This window comes from Eretmochelys imbricata, chromosome 2, assembly GCF_965152235.1.
Source record: "Eretmochelys imbricata isolate rEreImb1 chromosome 2, rEreImb1.hap1, whole genome shotgun sequence".
Classification (NCBI taxonomy): domain Eukaryota; kingdom Metazoa; phylum Chordata; order Testudines; family Cheloniidae; genus Eretmochelys; species Eretmochelys imbricata.
Window position 1 is genome coordinate 88,623,332 of NC_135573.1, and position 25,584 is coordinate 88,648,915.

A 25,584-nucleotide genomic window follows, 5' to 3' on the forward strand; every position below is an offset into this window, starting at 1 on the left:
CACCAGGGGTTTTTCAGGCAGCAAACACAAATGCTGCAGATTATGATTGACCCACAGGTCCAAAAATCCACCCTTTGCAGTCCTTGGAGAGCTCCCCAACATACCACGTGGGATCACAGGCTGCATTCCTACCCCTACCACTCTGCACCTGGGGACAGCAAGGAAAACCACAGCTTCACATACGCTGACCTGTGAGAACCACCACTGGAGTTTGTAGTAGCCACAACTGAATACATTATTGCACTGAAATGGATAGAAATGTTTACTGCCTTTCCAATTGTAAAGTTAATTTATGTTAAAAATGTGTATTACACTGTCTCTATTTTGCATGTTGTTTTTCTGCCCTTTTTTCCCCGCTCAATAAAGTTCTATTTTTGAGAATAAAATTATTTTCATTAGTTCAAAACTCATGTTGCAGAATGCATAGCAGTACTCAAAGCAAACTTCTAAATGTACAGCAAACAACATAATTCTTAGCTTCAGGAACACACCTAGTTGTATTTACAAATATACAGCTAGCACGACACACTTCTTAGCAGCACCCAAAATTCCAGGCTCAGAGGACAGTCCAGCAGAGAACACTACTGTGGCTGACCACTAAAGTGTTCTTTCAAAGCCCCCCTCAATTGCATAGCTTCACATTGGGCTCTTCTATTAGCCCTTAGGTCTCACTGATCCATCAGTGTTTGTATAACCACAGAAAAGTAGCCCTTTCTTTTTATGTACTTTGTGGCAAGGTGGGCTGTAGCATTGCTAACTCTCCAGGAATTAAGGATTAATCTTTAATTAAAGATTATATCATGTGATGAAACCTCCAGGAATATATCCAACCAAACTGGCAACCCTAGTGGACTGGTGCCAAAATGGTGATATGTGTGCTGTCTATTGCCACACTGCACTCCGGGAACCCCATTGCTGCAAATCCATTCACTATGTCTTGCACGTTGCCAAGAGTCACGGTCCTTCATAGCAGGAGATGATTAATAGTCCACTATGGATTTTCCAACTCCAAAATGATTTCCCATTGACCAATAGCAATCTGGTGTTGCAAGCTTCCAGAATGCGATCCTCGCTCACTTCTCCACTATCAATGAAGATCTCATTCTGGTGTCCCTGCGCTGGAGGACTGGCATGAGTTCAGGGTGGCCTTTCACATCCAAAAGTTCTGTAGCCACTGCTTGTTGTCCAAAATCTGCATTAGGATGTGATCCTACAGTCAGTTTTCCTTTTCTTGGGCCCAAAAGCAGTGTTCTACTGTCTGCTGTGCTCTGTGAACACCATCACCAACCTTGAATTGTTTTTTCCTGTGTCCCTTAGCAAACTATCCTCAAAGAAATCATCATGTCCCCCATTGTTGCAGTACTTCCTGTGGGTCTGCAAATATGGAAGAATCAAGCATGCTGTAGTTGTAATGTTCATGAGAATAGCGCAGAGCTCTGCAGGCTCCTGGCTTCTGTTAGAGATGGATGACAGTGAAAAATGCCAAGCAGGTTTGTGGGATTTAAAAAATATACATGAAAATTATGGGATATGGATGGCATTATGGGATAGAGAAAGTTGCATGCTGGAAACCTTGACCTTTAGGTCCCAGAGATCCCTGGGCACATCATTGCTTTCTCACAACACATTGAGAAAATTTCCCAAAAGGCAGGACAGTGGTGCATGACACACTGGGATATCTACCTGTGATGCACCACACTTTGCACTGATACAAGCACTCTTGGTGAGTACATCCAGTGCCGACACAAGCAGCCAACTATGCATGAGCGATATACAAACTTTGGCATCTGTACTCAGCGTAGCTTGTGTCAACCAAAGTCTGTAGTGTAGACATGGCCTTTAAATCTTGTTCTTCAGAGCAGAAAAATCTTCACTGTGTGAACATGTCTCTTTCCCACTTCATGCTATATTTTTATGTTAAAAGACCTATTTTTGTCTAGTAAAATTTACTCTTTGATGTACCTTCAACAGTTCAGTTTGGAAAGTAGCCAAGCTTATGAGTAATATTTTTTCAACTATATCTTCCCATCCCCTCAGCTATCAATAAGGTACAGTTTTCATTCTGCTTTACTTCACCCAGGTCTCATGCTAGCTTGCTTTAAAAAGATTTACAAATATCCAGTGTGGATGAGTCAGTCTGAAAAACTGAAAGTGTAGGTTAGAAAAACATATATGGAAAAAATGTACAGTTCCTGCCCTAAAGACAATTCCCTTTCCAAACTCTGAGGAGGCGGAGTAGGGAGCTGTGCATAGTACTAATTTACCTCTCCTTCTGTTTTTTCAAGTGGAAGAAGAAAAATGTTTTAATGTTGATAAGCATTTTCCCTTAAAAAAGATTAAATTAACCTATTTAAATACTCTTCAGTATAACTGAGTGATCCTCTCCCAAGACAGTTGATACAGAAATTGTTAAGATGCTTCTTGGCACCACTAATTTTGGCAGAGGGTAAAGAATTAAAAATGTTTAGTGTTTTTCCACTCCATCATGTAAACAAGAGTTTTACTTATTTCAAAGTTTTAACTTCTGACCTTGGAATTTGGAAGCGAAGGGTTGTAATGAGGAAGGGGAACTCAAGCTGAAGAAGAAACTTGTAGCAATAGTAGGTGTTAGGGGGCTTATTCCTTCACCCACTTACTTCCCTGGTCCTTCTCGCATGAACAGAGAGCAACAATACCCGAAGTCCAAAGGTGCAAACAATTCAATGTTTATTGGGGTGAACTTCCAGCAAGCATGATTCCAGTTTCCTTCCTTAGTGTCCCCCTTACCTGTGGCCCTGTTCCCATTCCTGCCCTTAGCAGGACATGATTCCAATTTCCCCACCCCCATTCCCTGTTCCCATTTCCCACTCCCCCCTCCACACTTCCTGATTGACTGCAGACTATATTGTAAAACTTGAGTTCTGCTTAGCTATACCTTAACCAATCATTTTACTGAAATTTAACTAACCAATCCTAACATATTGTAACATGATTATGTAACCAATTATATCCCACCACCTTAATTAGTTTACACCCAGCAAAATTAATTATACAGCAGACAGAAACAATCACAGAGCCAGACAGAGATTATACAGACAAACAATAGGGAAATGGGGACTACAGTGACAGAACAACAAAGAAATGAGGATTTCACATCCCAGCTATTGATAAGTGAGTTCTTGCCAGACAGGATGCTATCAAACTAAGTTTCCTTTTACATCTTCTAGGCACTTCCCTTTCTCTGGAGGCGATAGGCATTATCAGGACAGGATTGTATTGTAAGGTGCCAATAGCACCTTATTTCAATGTGACTAGTTTGGAATGTGAGGATGTGACCGTTCGCTTCCCAGCTTATGGCTGCCTCTGCTGCTTAGCCAAAGGCCTTAGCCTAAGAACAGGGCCTCAGACTGTCACAGTAAGAGAAGGCTCTTACACCGGCAGACAGTGATTTTGATTCTTTCTTTTATACCTCTGTAACTAGCCAAGTGATAAGAATACACCTAAATTCTTAGAGTATAGGCCTTTACAGACAGGCCTAAATATCTATATCCTAACCGTAGGGTGTTATCTGCTATGTGGTCCAGCCACTAAAGGTCCTAGCCACACTTTGTCAGTGGTTTGCACAACTTTTTGCTCAAAAGCAGAGAAATGTTGATGATCAGGGAATCTTGGGTTTTATTCCTGGTTCTGGAAGGGAGAATGGCCTAGTAGCGAGCACTGCCACAACACAGCTCTGGTACATGCCAAACCAACTTAATTTCCTTCTTGGACAGGTTTACTGGCCTAATGGATGAGGGGAGTCTACGGACATGATATATCTTGATTTTAGTAAAGCTTTTGACACAGCCCCACATGGCATTCTCATAAGCAAACAAGGGAAAGGTGGTTTAGATGAAATTACTATAAGGTGGGTACACAACTGGTTGAAAGCCTGTACTCCAATAGTATTATCAATGGTTCTCTGTCAAATGGGGACACGCCTAGGGGAGTCCTGCAACCTCCGTTCCTGCGTACAGTATTGTTCAGTATTTTCATTAATGACTTGGATAATGAAGTAGAGTGTGTGTTCATAAAATTTTCAGATGACACCAAACTAGGTGGGGTTGCTAGCAGTTCGAAAGACAAGATTAGAATTCAAAACGACGTTGATAAATTGGAGAATCGGTTTGAAATCAACAAAATGAAATTCAGTTAAGACAAGTGCAAAGTACAACACATAGGAAGCAAAAATCACATACACAACTACAAAATGGGGAGTAACTGCCTACATGGTAGTACTGCTGAAAACAATCTGGGGGTTATAGAGGATCACAAATTGAACAATGTGATGCAGTTTCAAAAAAGACTAACATAATTCTGGGCTGTATTAACAGGAGTGGCATATGTAAAACACAGGAGGTAATTGTCCCACTCGACTCTGCACTGGTGAGACCTCAGCTGAAGTACTCTGTCCAGTTCTGAGCACCGTGCTTTAGGAAAACTAGTAAAAACTTCTTACCTTTAATTATAGTTAAGCACTGGAATAGACAATAGATTCCAAGTTGTGGAATCCCTGTCATTGGAGGTTTTTAAGAACAGTTTAGACTAACACCTGTCAAGGATGGTCTTCTAGGCATACTTGGTCCTGCCTCAGTGCAGGGGGCTGGACCAGATGGCCTCTTGAGGTCCCTTCCAGACCTACATTTCTATAATTCTGTGATTGATTCTGAAAGGTAGTGTTGATGAATAGATGAGGCTTGGATCTGCCGTATTAAACGCTAGAATCTGGTCCCAGGTCTCTGTGATCTCTGTCTGCTACTGAAATAGCATAAAGGGAACATAAAGTGGTCAGGATGGCCCATGCTAGTATTTCTCCAGCACTTAGGTTACTGAGCCATTGTCCCTACGGGATGCCAGCCTTTCTAGCCCAAGAAGCTCTTCATAGGAAGACTTTTCAACAAGCACCCTAGCACTATCTCCATTGTTGCATAAAAATCAACAAAGCTATTAGATTATCTTCCTTCAAATTTCTTCATAAAACCCACTTCTGATATGATACCAACAAAACACTGCGCAATGGCTAGGCAGACAGTATACTGTTACTGCTCTTTACTACACCAACCAGAAGAAATACTTCAAAGACACTCAAGCATAACTTGAAATAGTGCAACATTGAGGTTGACAACTGGGAGTCATCAACAGCAGGTAGATCATGCTGGCAAGCCAGAGACAATGATGGGGTTACCCAGTTTGAGATTAACCACCATATGGATCTTGAAGCAGAGAGGCTGAGTTGTAAACAGCGGCAGACTCAGCAGGTATAGATTATAATACCTTCCTCAGCATAAAGCTATCTATGCACTTCATGTGGGAAGGACTGCCACTTATGCATGGGTCTTTTTAACCACAACTGTACTCTCAAGGAGTTAAAGCGTTGTCAATGTCATCTTCAGTCACAAAAAACAATAAAACTCCAATCATAATTGTCTCAACTATATTCTTGTGCTTCTGTATGTTTGTTGTATCCACTTGTTTTCTCTAGTCTTGTCCCTAAATGGTAAGTAAAGCCAACTGGAGAACAGAATTTCCTTCCTAGTACCAATTATGAATAAGAAGTTTTGTACGGATTTGGGATGAAAAGTCAAAAAAATTCTAGGGGTTTTTTTGGCAGGAGGAAGTATCTCATATTTCCTTCTAGGAGAACAGAAATAGAATTTTTCTGCTTGCTGCCTAGAGAGCCTGGCAGCCTGGAAAGCTGTGGAACCAGGAAGCCCCAGCTCCCAATGTCCCAGCCACAGCCACAGATTTGGGGAATCTGGAAACCTGGGCTTCCCAGTAGCTCACCAGGCAAGGAGACGCAAAGCTTGGGAGCTTTCATTTACATTTTCCCGATGGAAGACCGCATGTTTCCAGCAAAGTCAAAGTTTTCCATGGGGAAAATTTTGATTTTGCGGAAACTGCATTTTCTATTGGAAAATCATTCTGACATAAAATTCATGACCAGCTGTAATTGCAAACTCTTCGGGGCAAGGAGCATCTTTTAATTTTGTATGAACAGGGCCTAGCACAATGGGGCCCTGAGGCCTGAATGAGGCACCAGACACTATCACCGTAAGATTAACAAAAATCCTATTCTACAACAAATTCAACTTCAGAAGGATAAGAAAATGAACTATCTTCCAAAATCCTCTTTCTAACATTGTTTCTATAAAACTTATCTGTAATGAAGGTGAAACCAAATTGTTTGCCTAGAACTCTTGCTCCTCTGTCAGAGTTACAACACTAACCTTCTTTCTGTAAATCCTCATAGTAGTAAGTGCTATGCAGGGATAGACCCCTTATGATGAAAACAAGTGACATCACTTCAGTATATACTGGCAGCCATTTTGTAAGGGGCTGGTCAACACTGTTAAAAGGACGCAATCTACTTGGGAGCAGGGAGAGATAAAAGTAACTTCAGGTATTGCCCTGACATTGAGTCCCCCCTTCCAATTTTTGTGGCTTTACTACATTTTCCTATTTCTTAAAATGTTTTTTCTCTGCCCTGTGGCTTTATTGAAAGACCCACATAGACAAGAAAAAATGACCATATCGGGAGAACCGTGAAACTGAGTCTCTAAAGTGCTGGCAGATGTGTAAAGTAAATTGGAAATATTTTTCTGATATTTCAGTTCTTGAGTTCTGAGTTTTTAAGACTAGGATTATTTTTTAAATTGATAGTGTTGCTTTAACAAATGGTGTTGAGCCCAATAAAAAAAAGGCATGGAGAAGGGTTTCTTTATAGCTTTACATTGTTACCTTTATTGATGTTTCTACATCAGTTAATTTCCTAGTGTTCTTACCATGGTGGGTTATAGGCTTTGTAGTTCTTAATTCTGTAATACACAAGAAATGTAAATAAGCAAACAAAACCCTATGTTCAGAATCTATTCGCTCAGTAATTTGACTTGAAATAGAAAATTAAGAAATATACACGGTAATTTTCAAATAATGTCAAAGGGGACTGAACTGTCCTTTGCACTGCATTGGCTCTGCCTCGTACACTCAGGTAGATGGACCCCATATAGCCAGACCTGGTCTTATAGATGTACTCTTTTTTTCTTTCTTTTTGTTTCGGACCTTCTGCACAGTTAAACAGGGTGAAAATCCATTGATGTTGTGTGCATATTTGCATTTGCCCGTGTTGTGGTTTGCTGTGTTAGGAGAAGGGTGGGATGAAAGTGGAGAAGCAGTTTTACAGGAAAATGTCTGGGAATCTGAGCCTTAACTTATTGAAGTTCAGGGTGAAGGTACCCCCTATAATAACTGATACTCCCTTCTTCTCTCCCCCACCCCTTGTGTTTACACCTAACTGTAAATCAAAAGTGTATTGAAACTCATCCTTCTGCCATACCAGAAAATATATACAAGAATAGCTTGACCATTGAAAGGATGTGGCAAGCAAACTCCCCCTCCCCACAATATTTTCTTAACAAGATATGCTCAAGTAGCTCTGCAAAAGGGTTTGATGTTCCTTAACGATGACGGGTAAAGAATTTAAAAAACGGGTTTCTGCCCTCTCACTGCTTCTTTTAAAAGATAGCAAGAAGGCCCCACAGCTGTTCCACGCTTGTTTTCTGTGTGCCTTTTTTTTTGTTTAACTCAGTAATTGATATTTCTGATGTTTCTGTCTGTCCTGGTTTTGCTGGAGTTGTCTTTGGAGGGGACCAGAGGAGCTTTCTCAGCCTTTATTGGAGGAGTGGCATTACTGAATTTTTTAACAGAAAGAACTTCCTTCCAAGTTGTTTGTTGAGGTTTGAATTAAATGCATTGTTATGAAAAACTAAGTCTTAGACCATCTGAAGTAAAGACCCTCCCCTCTCAGTTGTTCAGGTTTCACCTCGTGTTGTGATCTAATTTGATATGTGTTCTCCAACCAGCCAGCCCTTCAGTCATTCAGTAAAAGCAGGTTAGCTAAAACACAAGTTTCTAAAGTAAAATAAATAAATAAAATAAGCAGAACACTTTTTATTTTTCCAGGCTTCCTTTATATATCAAAGATGTTTCCATACTTAGAGACTCTGTAAGCACTTTTTCTTCAGTAGGGCATCTCAACCATTGCTCCCAGGCTTAGGTGATGTGTCAAAAATGCTTGAGTCCTCTCCCCCAAAAAAGCACAACCCATTTTTCCTATGTAGGTCACCTTTAACTTTCTATTAACAAAAGAAAAAATAATGAATAAAAAATCCTTGTGATAAACTTTAATGTGCTCTTTGACTATTTAAATACTTTATTTCCATAACTAAATCGTAGTAGTGTGTTTGTGATAGCAAAAATAACACTGCCATCTGTAAAGGGAGGGGACAAGTTATATATCTCAATCATTATCAAAGGCTGGTCTTGACCACGTATCTGTCTTTTGTCTGTCTAACAAACAATATTGCTGTTAAAAATAGCATGTAGGGCAAGAAAGAGATATTTCTAAAAGTTTATTAAAATATGATGACAATCTAGTGATCTCTTTCAAATATTGTATAAGAAAACTTAGAAGTTGTACACAAATCTTGGGTTTAAGTGATTGCACCAAATGTGTTGCTATCAGAATCCATAGATGGATGCATCTGTGTATATTTCATAGGTTTATTGCCTATAGTTATTTGTTGTTTGCAGAAGTTACATTTAAGAAACCACACATTTCTGTTATGAAAAGAGAAAATCTCTTAGAACACCATGCCCAGGCTGCAAAAATATTCACTTAGCTCTGCAGAGAGTTTGTAAATCCAGGTATTCATGGGGGAAATGGTGGTACATTCTCTCCTACACATAATGATTTTGTGTTAAATGCTCAGTATCCCAGTTGTTGATAAAAATGATATCCTGACCTTAAAGAAACCTAAAATAGTAAATATCTTCCTTTGAAAATGCAAAGAAATAATGCTTGCTAGATGAAGAATTATCATAACTTATTAGTATTCTACATCTCAGAAAGCTCCAGCATAATGTGCTGTGTTTTCAGGAGCTGTGTCAATGCCGACCTGGGGAAGGAAACTGTTCCTGTTGCAAAGAGTGCATGCTTTGTCTAGGCACGCTTTGGGATGAGTGCTGTGATTGTGTTGGTAAGTTCATTATTTATTATCTGCTGCTACTGCTCATTGCATCATTTCTGTAATTAGATTGTAAATTCTTCAGGGCAGGATCTATATTAAATATTTTAATAGCACACTGTGGAAGCTGAATAGCTAATTATAAGCAAGTAGATATTACTGGGTCACCTGATGTACATTATCTGTGGTATTCCTGATTTTATTCAGTTAATGTCACGGTAACTGATTTGCTAATTCTGTTTCAGATTATGGAAAACCCCTTAATTTGTCACCTGAGAGGAACTCAGTACACCAATAGTGTTCAATTATCACATTTTGTGATGCAGTGGAAGGACTAACTACAAAGTGCCATTAGAAATATCATACAAACAGTGGCGCTTAAGGTTTGCTGTCTTGTGAACCCTGAGAGCTAGAAACAAATACTCAAAAACTTTACCAGATGCCTACTAGCCAGAAGAGTAAACTTACTATCCAGAAATGGGTATGGAAGATGAGGGTGAGTGTTCCACCAGTGAGGCTGAGGGGATAAAGCCCTGACAAGAAGCCCAGTGCTAGTAGCTAAGGCTTCTACTAGTGAGCGCTATTCCTGGACCCTGCTTAGGGATTCCATCTTCTGTATTATCCATATCCTTATAGGTGTCTGATGTATTAGAAGCTTCAACCCTCTTCTGGATGCTGGAAAGAAGAATAAGTTTCCTTTCTTTCCACTCAAGATCCTCCTGGCTGCTGTGAGAGGGGCAAGTCTCCATTGTTCTACCTTCCCCACAGTTTCTTTTTCATTGGTCCTCCCCTCTATTGAAGATAATGAATAGCTACAGCGCCTGACTCTTCTACTGCAGCTCGTAGCTTCCCAAGCAATAGCATGAAATGGATGTGATTGTTGGTTGTTCTGCTCTAGTCATTGGGTTCTGACTGCCCACTTTGAAACTGGCCAGTTAACTATCAAAACTTCACTTTGCTTGTAGTTTTGCCAAGTATCAGCAACAGCAGAGGCGCTGCAGTTGTTGGTAGGCAGACTCAAAAAGGGAACTATAACTAGACTTAAACTAGATTCATAGGTGGAAGATTATTTTTGCAACCAGGAGACTAGAAATTTAACTTTTTAAATGAAAGCTTCAGGTTTGCAGAAATTGATGACTGAGGCACCCATGCTCAGCAGGGGATGCTTTCAAATCAACATGAGAATGTTATTCCTGCAAGTCCTGCAAATACTGCTGAACAGTTGTATTGCTTAGTGTTCCAGGGGCATAAAGAATTTCCAGCTCTAGGAGGCCACATGATTTTGGAAGTGAAAACCACATTACTGGTAATGATTGAACTGGTATTTGGCTTTTTTCCATTGTGACTTTTGTCCTTACTTTCAGTGGGCTTTTCAATAAATAAACTTAATTTTTTTAAACTCCCAGAGACTAATAAGAATTTTTATTTCTAGTTGCAATGGCAAGCACAAATAACATTCAGATCTTATATGAAAATTAGGGGTGGGACTTATTGCCTAAGTGAAGTGTAAGAATAGTAAAGTATGTTCCTATGTCATGTTCAGCCTTTGAAAGTCCATTCATCTGGGGAGGTAGGATGATTTAGTGGGTCAGTGCTTACTGCCTTCTGCAAGATGTAAGTTTTAATATTAAAAAAAAAAAATACGTCTAGCCGTTATGGTTGTGGAGAAAAGCTTCCAACAAAAAACTAAACAGATGCAACAGCGGCACAAGAAGGACACAATGCTGCCCTGCAGCAGCTGCAGGAGTGAAATTAAAAAGTTTCTGGTCAGTTTCACTGGTGCTATTAAGAATTCTCTTGATAGCTTCACAGTTGTCCTCAATTGAGTCTATTTCATGCTGCTCCTTGGGTGAGCTCTGAGCAGCAGTAGAGGTAGCCCCTAGATCTAATAACTGGAGAGCAAGGAATCAAAAGGAATTTATTAAAAAATGGAGGCTAGGATAGTGATGAAGCAACATAGATCCCTACCATCCTTGCAGCAGTTGGCAGTCAGGGAACAGTGAGGGAGAGGGAGTGTCTGTGGCTCATAGAAAAGCAATCAAGAAGAGCTTCACTTTTATCAGATACCTACTATCTGGATGCTACAAAATGGGGAGTCCCCAAGCAGGGTCCAGGGAGAGCACATTAGTAGGAATTTAAACACTCTTCCCTTTCTCATCTGCAGAGAAAAGGAAGGACACTGGGCCCCCTCATTTTAGTTTGTCTTCTGGCCTTTAGCTTTAGAATCAGAATCTCCTGGGCCTAATGGCACATGTGGCAACCCATTTTTCCCACTGCTGTCTGTCCACAGCAAGATGTTTGACTCTACCATAAGTTGTCTCCATTGTGGCAGCATCTTTTTTGATTGTCCTGCAATAGGTCATTCTTTGTCCTCCACCTGTTCTTTTCCCTCCAGGTGGGATCCAATCTAAGATGTACCTTGTGCTTCTGCCACAACATAGCCTGATGACATGGTCAAACCACTGTTGCCATTTCTGTCTGAGTACTGAGTCCTCATTCTGCTGACCTTTGTGGTACACTTCCACATTGTTACACAATCTCTCCAATTAACTTCCTGTTGTGTACTTCCACCATCTGTTGTCTTTCTGAGGCGTACAATAGTGTTCTGAGGACAATTGCATTATACAATCTCATTTTAGTGTGTACATTTTTCATCTTACTCTGACAGATGTTTGACAAATGGAAAAAAGATCCACTGACTTTGCCAGTTCTTGCCTGCACTTCTTAATGAGCTGTCCATTAGTAGACGTACTTTAAAGATAGATGAAGTTGTGAACTCTTCCATATTCTTCTCCGCCAATCACACATCCATCAGTATTGACAGCATTTTCTTGTTTCCATGATCTTGGTCTTCTGCGTACGGATACAAACTCCCACTTTGGCCACTTCTGCTTTTGTTTGCATTCCATTCAAGTTGGTATCTAAGTCTCGCAGCTTACCTCTTGCACAAACAATCTGAGTGCACTAGGCAGCAGCCATTCCTGTTCTCATCCCAAAGTCTATGACCATGCAGAAGAGAAGTGGGGATAGTACACAACCTTGCCGGTAGCAATCTTAAACCATTCCCTGTCACTGATCTGTGTGCTGATGCAGCATGCAGTTTCATCATACAAAGTGTATATCACATTAACGGTGTTTGCTGGAATTCCATAGTGTCTCAGGATCTTCCAGAGGGCTTTTCTGTGGACCCAATCAAACACCTTCATAAAGTCAAGAAAGTTCTGGCCATTGGGTGTCTGGCAATGTTTTCAAGCTCTGTATATGAACTATTAATAATATAAATAGGGGTGGTTAGAGTTGAGGGTGTGGGAGAGAGCATAAGTATGGTACTGAGAGACTGGGGAAGTGAGGGGAGTGAAAGATAGAGGCAGAGCCAGAGAACATAGTGCAAGGAAAAAGAGAGATGAGCACGTGTAGGAGAAGAAAGAAAAGAGGAAAATGACTGGAAAGCTCCAAGGAAGAGGTGCACTATGATCTCAAGTAGAAAAGAAAGACGTGGAATAAAGATGAAACAAAAGCAAGAGAAAGAGCTACATAAAACGTTGACATGAATATTGTATTAATTGTAACACACAGTAAACAATTATGTGTTTCTTTCATTTCCAGCAGGCCTGGCTTTAGGGGAGTTGCACTGTAGGTATTTTTCACCCTGGCTCTTAGGTTTTGGATAAACTCTTCAAGTCCTGATCATACTAATGTAAACAAATATCTGTTTTCTTTCAGATGCTGGTATTGTAGTATTTTTGTTCAACGAAACAAACAGCTTCAGTTGAACTTTTCATACCCTAAACCATAACCGTAATGGAGAAAGGGAAGCAGAGTGCTGTGCACAAACATTCTTGTGGTGTCTTCATTTATGTACTTCAGTGTTGCCAAGGCATCTCACTTTAAACTTTAGTGCATCACTGCAAAGATCTTAAACCCAATGGGTGAAATACTGTCCCTAATGAAGTATATGAAAGTTTCTCCACTGATACCATTGGGGGGTCAGGATTTCACCCTTTTTTTTTTTTACAAAAATTAATTTTATTTCTAAATGCTGCCCTTCCTGGGGATGGACAGGAGACAGTTTTAAGACTTTTCACTTTACCCTTTTCATTCCTCTGCAGGTATGTGCAATCCTCGCAACTACAGTGACACCCCTCCAACTTCCAAGAGCACTGTAGAGGAGCTGCATGAACCAATCCCTTCCCTTTTCCGGGCACTCACAGAAGGGGATACTCAGCTGAACTGGAATATTGTCTCCTTCCCTGTAGCAGAAGAACTGTCGCATCATGAGAATCTAGTTTCATTTTTAGAAACAGTTAACCAGCCGCAGCACCAGAACGTCTCTGTTCCAAGCAACACTGTCCACACACCATACTCCAGCGACAAAGGTAACAGTTAGTTGTCTAAAGGCTAAATTCCTAGTTTTACCTTTGTGAAGGGGCCCTAAAAAGGACAAAACATTTTTATTAACCATGCTCAAGTGTGCTAGCCTCCTTAAAGTACAAATAAAAGCCATGGTCCCTGCCCTGAAGAGTTTGGTCTAATTTTTGTCACAATGGGACAAAGGGGGAGTAACACAACATCATGGGCAAAGGGAGGAGCGTATGACAGTCTTGGGCGGGGGGAATGAACCACAAAACAATTTGTCAACATGGAATTCCCCCTCCAAAATGTGGGGTTTCATCAGTTCACACCACTCTAGGTGGGATAATGTAAAATGCTGTCAGAAGCTGAACAAATTGCCTCTTCTGACTCCGAGAAAATCAGACTCAGATCATGAACTACACCTAATCTATCCCATAGCAATACAGAAGTAGGCTGCTGGAACAGTTTTAAATATGTAGCTTTAAAGAGCTAAAAAGGGAAAATTCAGAGAGCTGGTGTTTTTGCTCCTGGATCTGGAATAGAGGTTAAACTCTTGGCTCCAAGATGGCATGTTTTGAGCATCTGAGTGACAAAATGATATTCCAGGTAATACTGGATTAACTATAGATATGAGTAAGTGTTATCTCTTTCTTGGCATTGATGGCATTGATTCAGGGGATGTACGTGATTGGAGGAAGGATGATAAAATATTGATTGCCAGGGGGAAATGATGCCAAATTTAGTTGTTGTGACCTGGAGACTCCTTTTCTGACGGTTGACTTTTTTAAACAGAATTTACAGTATTTTCTCCGACACCCTCCCATGAAACTTAGAGAAACATCGTAAACTGTTCTTTCCTCTTAACTAAATGATTTTTTACCACTTAATTTTTTTAAAAAGAGGAATACCATCTAATTTGTTAGTCATATCTATAAGCAGTGCTGTGTTTGGCTTTTTATTGTTTGACTATTGGTAACTTGTGCTGTTCTTCCTGTGCTGGCTCTTTTATTTAACTAATGAAAGGAATACAATTGATATGGACGTATTGCATTTCCATGTAAGTGTGAACCTCTGACCTAGTTTTGTTTCTAAACAAGACTGTTCTTCATTAAATGGAACTCAGAGAGAGACTTTTCTTATTTCCTTTGATTTTAAGGCACATTAAGAAAATAAATTCATTCCAGATGCAGGAAACCATATGGTCAGAAAACATCTAGTTCATATCTGTGTTTGACATTATTAAAATATTTGCTCTCTGGTATTAGAATAATGAAAGTAACAATGTTAAATAGTAAACTGCAGAAAGCCATATGTGCACACAGTACAGTATTTAAAGATGTGAATTATACAATAGAACCTCAGAGTTATGAACACCTCAGGAATGGACCTCTGAACGAACATTATGGTTGTACTTTCAAAAGTTTTCAAGTGAACATTGACTTAATACAGCTTTGAACATTTACTATGCAGAAGAAAAATCCTGCTTTTAACTGTCTTAATTTCAATGAAGCAAGCACAGAAACAGTTTCCTTACCTAGACAAATCTTTTTTTAAACTTTTTCTTTATTTTTTAGTAGTTTACATTCAACACTGTACTGTATTTGCTCCCCCCGCCCCCCCCCCACACACACAAACACACAGGTTTTTCCCCCCTCTCTGCTTCTGCTTGGTTGCATATTTCCTGTTCAAAATGAGGTGTGTGGTTGACCGGTCAGTTTGTAACTCTGATGTTCGTAACGCTGGAAGGCATTTGTCAATTTTACTTGCTGCCTTTTTGGATTAAAAGTTGGAGTTTTGGGGCAGGATTTTCTCAAGACTTTATGAAAAGGGCAACTTGTTCTAATAACAATTTGCATTTTATTCATAGCGGGAAAGGTCCCAAATCCAGGTGGTTTTTTGTCTATTTCATGAGACTCCCTGTTCCATAAGCAACATTGTATTCAATATGAGGTTCAAAGATCATGCATGCTATTGCTAAATTCCGAGAATGACAATTGGGTTAAACTTAGAAATAGGTACTCAATGCCCCTGATTAATAGGCTATGGTAGGAATTCAGCATAGAAATAAAAGTGAACTTTTTATAGTTAAGAAACTTGAGCAGATCTAATCCTTTTCAGATCTTCAGTGATTGTAGATGGGGAAGGTGTAAAATTGCTTCCAACATCATGTACTTGGAGGAGGAATAAAAACTGCTGGGCAGTATGGACAAACAGATAATATGCTTGTGCAGGAAGGCTTTCGTACAGCTCATGTAAGCACAAGTATTACAAAATACATGTACATACTATTCATACTATAAGTAGGACATACTAACCAACAGCCTGTATTGTTTCAAGCTAAAACATCTACAAGAAAAATGCTCTGCTAGAAATACCAACATATCCTACAGTCAGTGGTGCTCTTCAGTCTACTGAACCTAGGGAGTCCCATAAAGCCCGGCACATCTAGGGCCCTGGATGCCAAACATCCATCAGTTCCACTAGTAGTGCTGCTAACAATTGTAATGGGGCTACTAGAAAGCCACTTGGGTTTTTTGCATGCTCTGGTTCCTCTCTGCTCAGCTTGTCTGTCTTCTGTGGACACCTGCCATCCGGCACTAGCATTGTATGCTAAGAAGGTATGGCCCAGATATCCTCTTTCTACCTATGCCTCTTTTACTTGTTGCCCATAAGGTGCAATGCTGGCTTCCATATGCCCCCTCCACTTTTTCCCTAACTTTGGAGCTGGGGATGTGTTGTCAATAACTAGAGGTTAGAAAGAGGGGTTGTCAGAGGTGGATGGGACCCAGCTTATTGTATGTTATTTTGTATAGGGTCCCACAAAACTTGGAATGAGCCCTGCCTAAAACTACACTTGCCATATTCTGCCACGCCTCTCTGACTGCCTTGATTCCATACCATGCTTATGCAGAGATTGAAACTAAACTTGTCTGAGGTGTTGGACTTACTATTTTCAGTTCTAGATGAAAAGTATCGCTAGCCCAAGGGACCTCTGAGAGTTGTAATGACAGATACCTCATGAACCACAGGGGCTAGAAAGGACTGCTTTATATTACTGGAAAGCTGGAACTTCCCTTGGTACAAAGCATTCCTTTCTAGCCCTAGCCCATGCAAGCTATTGGACCTTAAAAATCGCATTCTGTTACCATGCTGCTGATTTCCTCACGCCCAGCTTGACTCTGACACTTTAGATATTATTTTGAACTACTGGAACTAGTGATAATTGTTCATACCAAGGGTTGTCAACTCTTTAGTCAGAACTTCAAGCTGTTTTTCTGGGAATCACATTTTTTGTTCTACATATTTAGCTTAAACTCCTTTTTGGTGGCCTCAGAGCTCAGAACTTGCAGTTCAGTACCTTTTAGAATGAACTTAATTGTCACAGGTGATGACAGAATCTTGGCAGCAGGAGGAAGGATAGCAGAGTATCTTTTGGCAGCTGATGAAACAAAATCCATAGTGCAGTGAAGGGTGTCTTGACATTAACCATTGGTTACTCTCTGGATGGGCTCTGAATTCACCCTCTTCTGGAACCCGAACCAAGTAAGAGAGTTTGTCACCAATAGTGTATCTAGCTTACTGGATACAACAGGTGGATGTTGAAATAGGTCTCTCTTTTATCATCCTTAATTACCAGAAAATTGTATACTGGTTTATTTTAATAATATATTTACTTCTTTTGTTAAGTGCTTTGATCTACTGATGAAAAGCACTGTATATGACTACCTAATTATTTTCTCTTACGAAAAATGTATTGTCTCTCTTTCATTTGCTGGCAACGCTGTAAATATAGTTTGGCTTGGAGAGGATCAGAAGAATTTTTCATCTCATAGATAAGATTTTAAAGACAAATATTGTATATCAGACTTGGTGTGCTCTGAACTTGTGACTTCCCAAAGTCCTCTGCTATGTAGTTCTTTTATAATTATTGCTTGCACTGGAAAACATGAAGATTATATCAACATGCTGATGGAAACATGATGCTGTCTTGTTTTGATTACTTTGAATTCAGACTTTGTTTTACGTTATTCTCTGCCACACACACCTCCCTTTATTCTGAATTTAAAAAAAAATCTTCATTTTCTGAGATAGTGAGTTATTTATCTGCAGTATTTTCTTCCCCTGAGAACTCTGTCTTCCACATTCCTTTTTGGACATATGTGAAAATTGTTAAAATGCTAATGAAAGAACTGTTACTGCAATAAGTAACATCCTTTTATCTACAGTGAGACAGTCAAGTGGGTGTTTTACATAATTGGTTCTTGAAATTGACAACAGTTAAATAGATTTTCCAGAATACATTGTGAACCTGTAGGTGTAACCTTTTTTACATGGCCACATTTCACAAGTCCAAGAAAGAATCATTTTAGATAAGGGCTCCTGAACTTGCTAGAAGCAACAGGCAGAATTCCATTGCCTGTCATATGAGAACAAAGATTTGTTCTTGAACTGCTGGAGAAGAGATAGTCAGTGATGTAGCAGAAACAGTGTGCTTGCTTTTTCTTTTTTCTGCATCAGACAACTTGTTTTGTTTCTTTATTCAAGATTCTTTGCTCAAGATTCTTCAAGATTCTTTGCTCAAGATATTTAAGACCAAAGCAGGCTGTAAGAACTTCAAAAAGATCTCACAAAACTAAGTGATTGGGCCGCAAAATGGCAAATGAAATTTAATGTGGATAAATGTAAAGTAATGTGCATTGGAAAAAATAATTCCAACTATACATACAATATGATGGGGGTTAATTTAGCTACAACTAATCAGGAGAAAGATATTGAAGTCGTCTTGGATAGTTCTCAGAAGACGTCCACGCAGTATGCAGCAGCAGTCAAAAAAGCAAACAGCACGGTACGAATAATTTAAAAAGGGATCAAGAATAAGACAGAGAATATCTTATTGCCCTTATATAAATCCATGGTACGCCCACATCTTGAATACTGTGTACAGATGTGGTCCCTTCATCTCAAAAAAGATATACTGGCATTAGAAAAGGTTCAGAAAAGGGCAACTAAAATGATTAGGGGTTTGGAACGGGTCCCATATGCAGAGAGATTAAAGACGCTAGGACTTTTCAGCTTGGAAAAGAGGAGACTAAGGGAGAATATGATAGAGGTATATAAAATCATAAGTGGTGTGGAGAAAGTGAATAAGGAAAAGTTATTTACTTGTTCCTATAATATAAGAACTAGGGGCCACCAAACAAAATTAATGAGCAGCAGGTTTAAAACAAATAAAAGGAAGTTCTTCTTCACACAGCGCACAGTCAGCCTGTGGAACTCCTTGCCTGAGGAGGTTGTGAAGGTTAGGACTATAACAAGGTTTAAAAGAGAAATGGGTAAATTCATGGAGGCTAAGTCCATTAATGGCAATTAGCCAGGATGGGTAAGGAATGGTGTCCCTAGCCTCTGTTTGTCAGAGGGTGGAGATGGATGGCAGGAGAGAGATCACTTGATCATTATCTGTTAGGTTCACTCCCTCTGGGGCACCTGGCATTGGCCACTGTTGGTAGACAGGATACTGGGCTGGGTGGACCTTTGATCTGACCCAGTATGGCCATTCTTATGTTCTATTCCATTGTTATGAGAGATTTTCAAATGCAGAGAAGAGGGGAGGATCCCAATACATATTCACAGATGATTTGGTCTCCTTCAAGGAAGGAATTGGAGACTAGGACTATTAAAAGCCAACTCAAACAAAAAGCTTCCCATTCCTGAGAAATAACCATTTTTGAAATTGTACATTTTGTTAACTTTTAGGTCTCCTTTATCAATCTTTAAGTATAAATTTGCAATTTCAAGGTAAGGAGGAAAACAAGTCCAACTCCATCATTTGTAGAGGTGCTATATCTTGATTGTAATAAAGCTTTTGACAGTCTCACATGACATTCTCATGAACAAATTAGGGAAATATGGTCCAGAGATTAAATTACTATAAAAGATGGGTGAAAAACTAGTTGAAAGACTGAGTTGTCTTTGTTCGCTGTCAAATTGGGAGGGTGTATCTGGTGGGGTCCTATAGAGGTGTGTCCTGGACCCAGTTCTATTAAATATTTTTATAATGACTTGGATAATGGAGAGTATGCTCATAAAATTTTCAGATGTGACATCAAGATGGGAGGAATTGCAATCGCTTTGGAGGACAGGATTAGAATTCAAAAGGACCTTGAAAAGTTGAAGAATTGATCTGAAATCAGCAAGATGAAATTTAGTAAAGACCAACACAAAGTACTTCACTTAGGAAGGAAAAATCAGATTCACAACATCAAAGTAGGGAATAACTGGCTAGGCAGCAGAACTGCAGAAAGGGATCTGGGGTTACAGTGGATCACAAAATGAATATGTCAGCAATGTGATGCAGTTACAAAAAAGGCTAATATCATTCTGGCATGTATTAACAGCAGTATCATCTATAAGACACAGGAAGTAATATCCACACTCTGTTTGGTACGAGGGAGGCCTCCTCTGGAGTACTGTGTCAAGTTTTGGATGCCACGCTTTAGGAAGGATGTGGACAAATTGGAGAAGAGTCCAGAGGAGAACAACAAAAATTATAAAAGATTTAGAAAAACCTGACCTATGAGGAAAGGTTAATAAAAACTGGGCATGTTTAGTCTTGAGGGAAGAAAACTGAGTGGGGACCTGATAAGTCGTCAAATATGCTAAGGGCTGTTATAAAGAGGATGGCAATCAATTGTTCTCCATTTCCACTGAAGGTATGAAAAGAAGTAATGGTCTTAATCTGCAGCAAAGAAGATTTAGGTTAGATATTAGGGAAATCTAACTATAAGGATAGCTGTGTTTCAAAGAGTGGCTGTAGAATCCCCATTATTGGAGGTTTTAAGAACAGGTTGGATAAACACTAGTGAGGGTATATTTGGTCCTGCCTCAGCACAAAGGGATGAACTAGATGACCTCTCAAGCCCTACATTTCAATGATTCTATGATTTGGTATGGATTAAGGATGGTGTCAATAGAGTTTCCATAACTTATAAAAAATTTCTTAATAGTTCATAATAAATCACTGGCAAATGGGAAACTGAAATCTGTATCCTGGAAACAAAGATCTTTCCTCCCTAATGTGCACATTGGTTGTTACTGTAGTTATTCAGAAGTGCTGGGCTGCTGTTTGCTTTTTCCCAAGAGACATGACCTTTGTTTTTGGAGTGAGGAGAAATGTCTGATTATATTAAGAACTATGTGGACTTCAGCAAACAAATCTATAAAATGTATGCAGTGGTGTTGTGGCTGTGTCCATCCCAGGATGTTAGAGAGACATGGTGGGTGAGGCAATATATTTTATTGGACCCACTTCTGTTGGTGAGAGAGACAAGCTTTTGAGCTTACATAGAGCTCTTCTTCTGGTCTGGGAAACATACTCAGAGTGTCGCAGTTAAATACAAGATGGAACAGATTGTTTAGCATAAGTAGTTAACACATATTTCAAGGGACATTCAAGGTTAAGTGGCCTATTAACCAAATAAAATCACTACAGTCTCAAATGAACTCACACAGGAAAATGATAAAACATAAAAGCACCATATCACCTGTAGGTGAACACTTTTCACAAAGTGATCACTCTGTAGCTTGGTCTACACTACATACTTACTTAGGTATAACTATGTTGCTCAGGGGGTGTGAAAAATCCACACTCCTGAGCGATGTAGTTATACTGACCTTAACCCCACGTGTAGACAGTGCTATGTCAGCGGGAGATCTTCTCCCGCCAACTTAGCAGCTGCATCTCACAGAGGTAGAGTTATTAAGCTGAGGGGAGAGCTCTCTCCCATCAGCTTAGAGCATCTTCACCAGATGCACTACAGTGGCATTGTGCTAATGTAAATTTGTAGGTCGACCTGCCCTATATCTGACCTATTAGTCCTCATCCTCAAAGGAAACTTGCAAAACTCTTTCAAAGGACAAGCCTGGGAGCTTAAATTCATAACTTTGCTAGACACTAAATCATGGAGTGAATAGAGACACTGGATTTATGGCTTATTACAACAATCTGTAACCCATTAACAACCCCCACAGTTGCACCCCCTTCTTTTTCCCACTATGACTGGTGGGGTGTTAACCAACTACTTCACCTTGAATGGTCCCTCCAAATATAGGTTAACGACTATTGCTAAACAATGTATTGCACCTTATGTTTAGCTGTGACACTGAATATGTTTCCCAGACCTGAACAAGAGCTCTATGTAGGTTCAAAAGCTTGTGTCTCTCACTCACAGAAGGTGATCCAATAAAAATATGTATAAAATAGTAGCTCAGAATTTGGGATGTCTCTCTAATCCATCACTTTCTTTCTTTCTTTAATTGGCATGTGCCTTGACACATTGCCCAAAATTTTTTTAGTACTAGAGACTAGGTATTAGTATTTGCTGACTAGGAAAAGGCTGTTCCCCATTAATTGATCTCCTACTTGTATTTGACCCCTCCACAGCAGAGCTGGAAACCTCAGTCTAATTGCTAGATAGTGTAAGCTTTCACTAACCCCTGGCACAGGGAAGCCAGAAGAGTGAGCTTGTTGGGGATACTGCAAAGAGAAGTTTACTGCTAGGATCAACATTAACAGATTGAAAGCTAAAGATGATGCTATGAGCATCCAGGAAGGTAGTCTGGCATTTGGGATGGAATTTAAGGTGGCAAATGGGAGAGTTGGAGTTGGTATGGGCATCGCCCGGAAGCAATCTAACAATTTTTCAGTTAAGAGCTGGATTGGTAGTCTGTGGTAATAAAATACTATAGAATAGAGAAACGATGGAACTAATGAGACATGATTACACACACACACACACAATTACTTGCCTGTTAAAGCAGCTTGCACACTTGGTATTTCACAAAAATTCTGTTAAAAATACTTTTAGCTTGCACAGGTAAGCACTCAACTCAGGAAATGCCAAAAATAGGTTTGCATGTGCAATCTTATCTCTGCTCCCTCATGTATGTAGTTGGACTGTATTGGAATCCATGACCATACTGTTTTTCAAGCAGTACAATATTCCTTTTGTTTTTTGTATACTCCTCAATATAAACCTGCAGCATCTTGCAGTGCTGAGTAGAGCAGAGTTCATGAAAATCAGGCTTTTTAAAGGGGGTACATCTACACTGCAGCTGGGAGGGCACTTCCCAGTATGAGTAGCTAGACAAGCACTAACTTTGCTTGAGCTAGCATAGCAAAAATAACAGTGTAGCCAGGGGTAGCACAGGTGGCAGCTTGGACTAGCTGCCTAAGTATGTATCCATGGGGTCTGGGCGGGTCTGTCTACCTGTGCTGGCAAGCATGATCCAAGTTGCAGTGTAGGCGCACCCAAGACATTCGGTGATTGAGGCAAGGGCTCCTGTGTAGCCCTGCCTTATCCACTCTGCATTTTACAATTTGCTCCTTGTAATGGTGCAAAAAGTGGTATGACCATGTACTTGAGAAATAGTATATGATCATAGAAGTAAAGACTACGGTACTCCCTACAAGGGGGTTGAGATCCACAATATGAAAAAAGTATCCAGGCTGGTAGAGTAGGCCTTACGTTCTCACCTCTTCTCCTCTCCTTCCCCTTCCGTTTCCCCCGTGGCACGTAGTTTGAATGACTTGCACTCAAACATCTGACAGCTAGATACTTAACTAAAGTAATCTTTTAAATTTTTTTCTCCCTTTGTTTAGAAAACATGTGCACTGTGGTCTATTTTGATGACTGCATGTCAATACATCAGTGCAAGATCTCTTGTGAGTCCATGGGAGCATCAAAATACCGGTGGTTTCACAATGCCTGCTGTGAGTGTATTGGGCCAGAATGTATCGACTATGGCAGTAAAACTGTAAAATGTATGAACTGCATGTTTTGAAGCAGAGAACCTGTATAATAGTAATGTGGAGGCCAAAGCAACGTCTCTTAATTAAAAAGGTGGGGATTGGAAGTATTGCATTATGGGATATGTTCTGGGAACAACTAAACATGAATGATTTGAGAAAAGATGTATAAAATTCAAAGCATAGCTGTATTTTTTTTTAATCCTGTAAACAATGCTAATTGGCAAATGTTTCAACTGTTATGTTTATTTTTTCCTTATTCTTAGTCGAGTAGCATAGCCATCCTCATGCTTCCTGTCCTGATTGTTTTGCTTTGATCTGAATATATTGCCTATACTCATTTTCAGAATGTAATGTCGTATTTAGCAATTCAGAATAGTGAAGCCTCAACAAGATTCCCATTATTTAGAAGTTCCACAAGTGCTCAAATAGATAATGCTCTTGTTTTATACCTCTCCAGTATAAGAGCCATAAGACTCCAGTGGCTTATAGTCTTACACCAGTGGCCCAGACTCCTATTGTGAAAAGGATGTCCTCAAAAATAAGAAAACAAATTTTTTTTCAACTTCAAAACAGGCGCTGTAATAGATAAAATCCCAGCTTCTTAGCAGGCCACACTACCCACTACAATACCATGAATGTGACATCATTCCTCCAGCTGTTATATGCCTCCATTCCTGCAGGCAAGGTATTGCATTTCATAAAGAAATCTTGTTGCCGTCAATGCGCTCTTCTTATAAACCAAAATAAAGCTGGTAAGTTTAGTCATGTCCACTTGCTATCGCACTCTTTGTGGGTTGTCTTGTCCCTGGAAACTCAGTGCGGTGCTGCAAATTTGCAAGGTGGTTGTTATGAACAGACAAAATAGCTTGTATAAACTGGGAATTAAACTGAGTGTCCTAGTAAGCTCAGCAAGGTTATTTGTTGAGTAGCTGGCAGATGTCACATTACCACATTTGGTACTGCTCTGTGGAACACTTATTCTAACTTTGGTTTTGCTTTGAGATCGATTTTGATTCAGATTTATGATATAAAAGGGCTTAATGGAGAAGTAATTGTCCTCTGAGACAAATGAGCATTCTCTGAATATGGAATACTTTGTCCATTTTGCTGTGTTTTAATATATGGAGTAGTAGGCAACTGCAAATTATAAGGTAATTACTGTGGTACCATTAGGTTTTTCCTGTGATGATGGCATAGAAACCACAAGAATAAAGTCTGAGTACAATTGTGATCTTGCCAGAAACTCATGATAGTGTTTATAACAATAACTTCTTTTAAGTTTACTAATTTTTTATATAGATGGATTTGACTATTCCTGTTTCTCCCTCTCGCCTCCACCTCTCATGGTCACACTGACTCCTACCAACATGTTCCTCAACACCAAGATCAGTTTTTTCAACTCTCATTTTATTTGAAAAATTGACTTGGGAATTTTTAGTTATCCTGATACATACAACTCTTCAAATAAGAAAAATCTAAACATGGCTGCTGTTGTGCAGGGCTTAAGTTTTTAAACTCTTTTCCAGGTATTACTTGAAAGCTGGAGGTTTGCTTAAACTTTTAAACTGGTGGTAAACAAAATTTCTTCCTATTTAAAGTTGGGATTTATGGGAGAAAGTTTTGAATTCATGGTTTCTGGACGAAGGGCAAAGATCAGCCTAAACTGAAGGAAATGTTATTTCTTCTTCTATTATGGTTTGTTCCTTGCATCTTTTCCATTTTTTGTGCAGAGAAATTCCTCATGAATTTCTTATAGTGAAGGGGGAGAGAGGATATGCTTATGTTGTGAGTATCTGTATTTTGTGTTCTTGAGGATTTCTGATCAAGATCTAATAAAACTTTTTTCAAGTGTCCCTGCAAATCAGTGGCACACTGAAGGCTTTGAGTTATCATATACTGAATTATTTGAAATGTAAAATATTATGGTTTCGGAATCTTAAAATGAATCAAGATTGATTATCTATTTGGGACCCTGTTGCGTGGATTTATGGCATCACCCTTCTTTACTTTATGATTTTACTTCAAGATCAAATAGGAGGGATAGAGAGGTTGTGTGTGGAGGGAGACAGAACCTCTGTTTTAAAGAGTTAAATGTCCATAAAAATCATGGAAAATCACAAAAGGTAAATTTTTGTTTGTGTAATACCTTTAAAAGTTTTTGCTTGTGAGGACAGTCCACTTTAAATTAGGTTTGCTCTATTTTTGTAATGTATGATGCTCTCCAGAGAGTCTGTGCTGTAAACTCAGTGCATATGCAAATGATCTATGGCAACATCAGATGTATTTTCTTATATTTCATTTGTTTAAACAAGTATTTTAATAAATAATGAGACATTATTGGGTTGTGTGGTTCTTTTATCACTGCTGCTTCTTCCTAAGCTA

The 25,584-nt window shown here is 39.5% G+C and overlaps 1 protein-coding gene across 3 annotated transcripts in view; it reads left to right on the forward strand.

Annotated features, from left to right (window-relative positions):
* TWSG1 (twisted gastrulation BMP signaling modulator 1) overlaps positions 1–25,539 on the forward strand; it is a 46,467-nt gene extending 20,928 nt beyond the window's left edge. For all 3 annotated transcript variants that reach the window (XM_077810436.1, XM_077810437.1, XM_077810438.1), the window contains 3 exons: positions 8,954–9,053; positions 13,151–13,417; positions 23,053–25,539. In XM_077810436.1, the coding sequence (XP_077666562.1) occupies positions 8,954–9,053; positions 13,151–13,417; positions 23,053–23,234 (549 nt within the window). In that variant the 3' untranslated portion in view covers positions 23,235–25,539. The remainder of the gene's footprint in view (positions 1–8,953; positions 9,054–13,150; positions 13,418–23,052) is intronic.
* Positions 25,540–25,584: the final 45 nt, after the last annotated feature.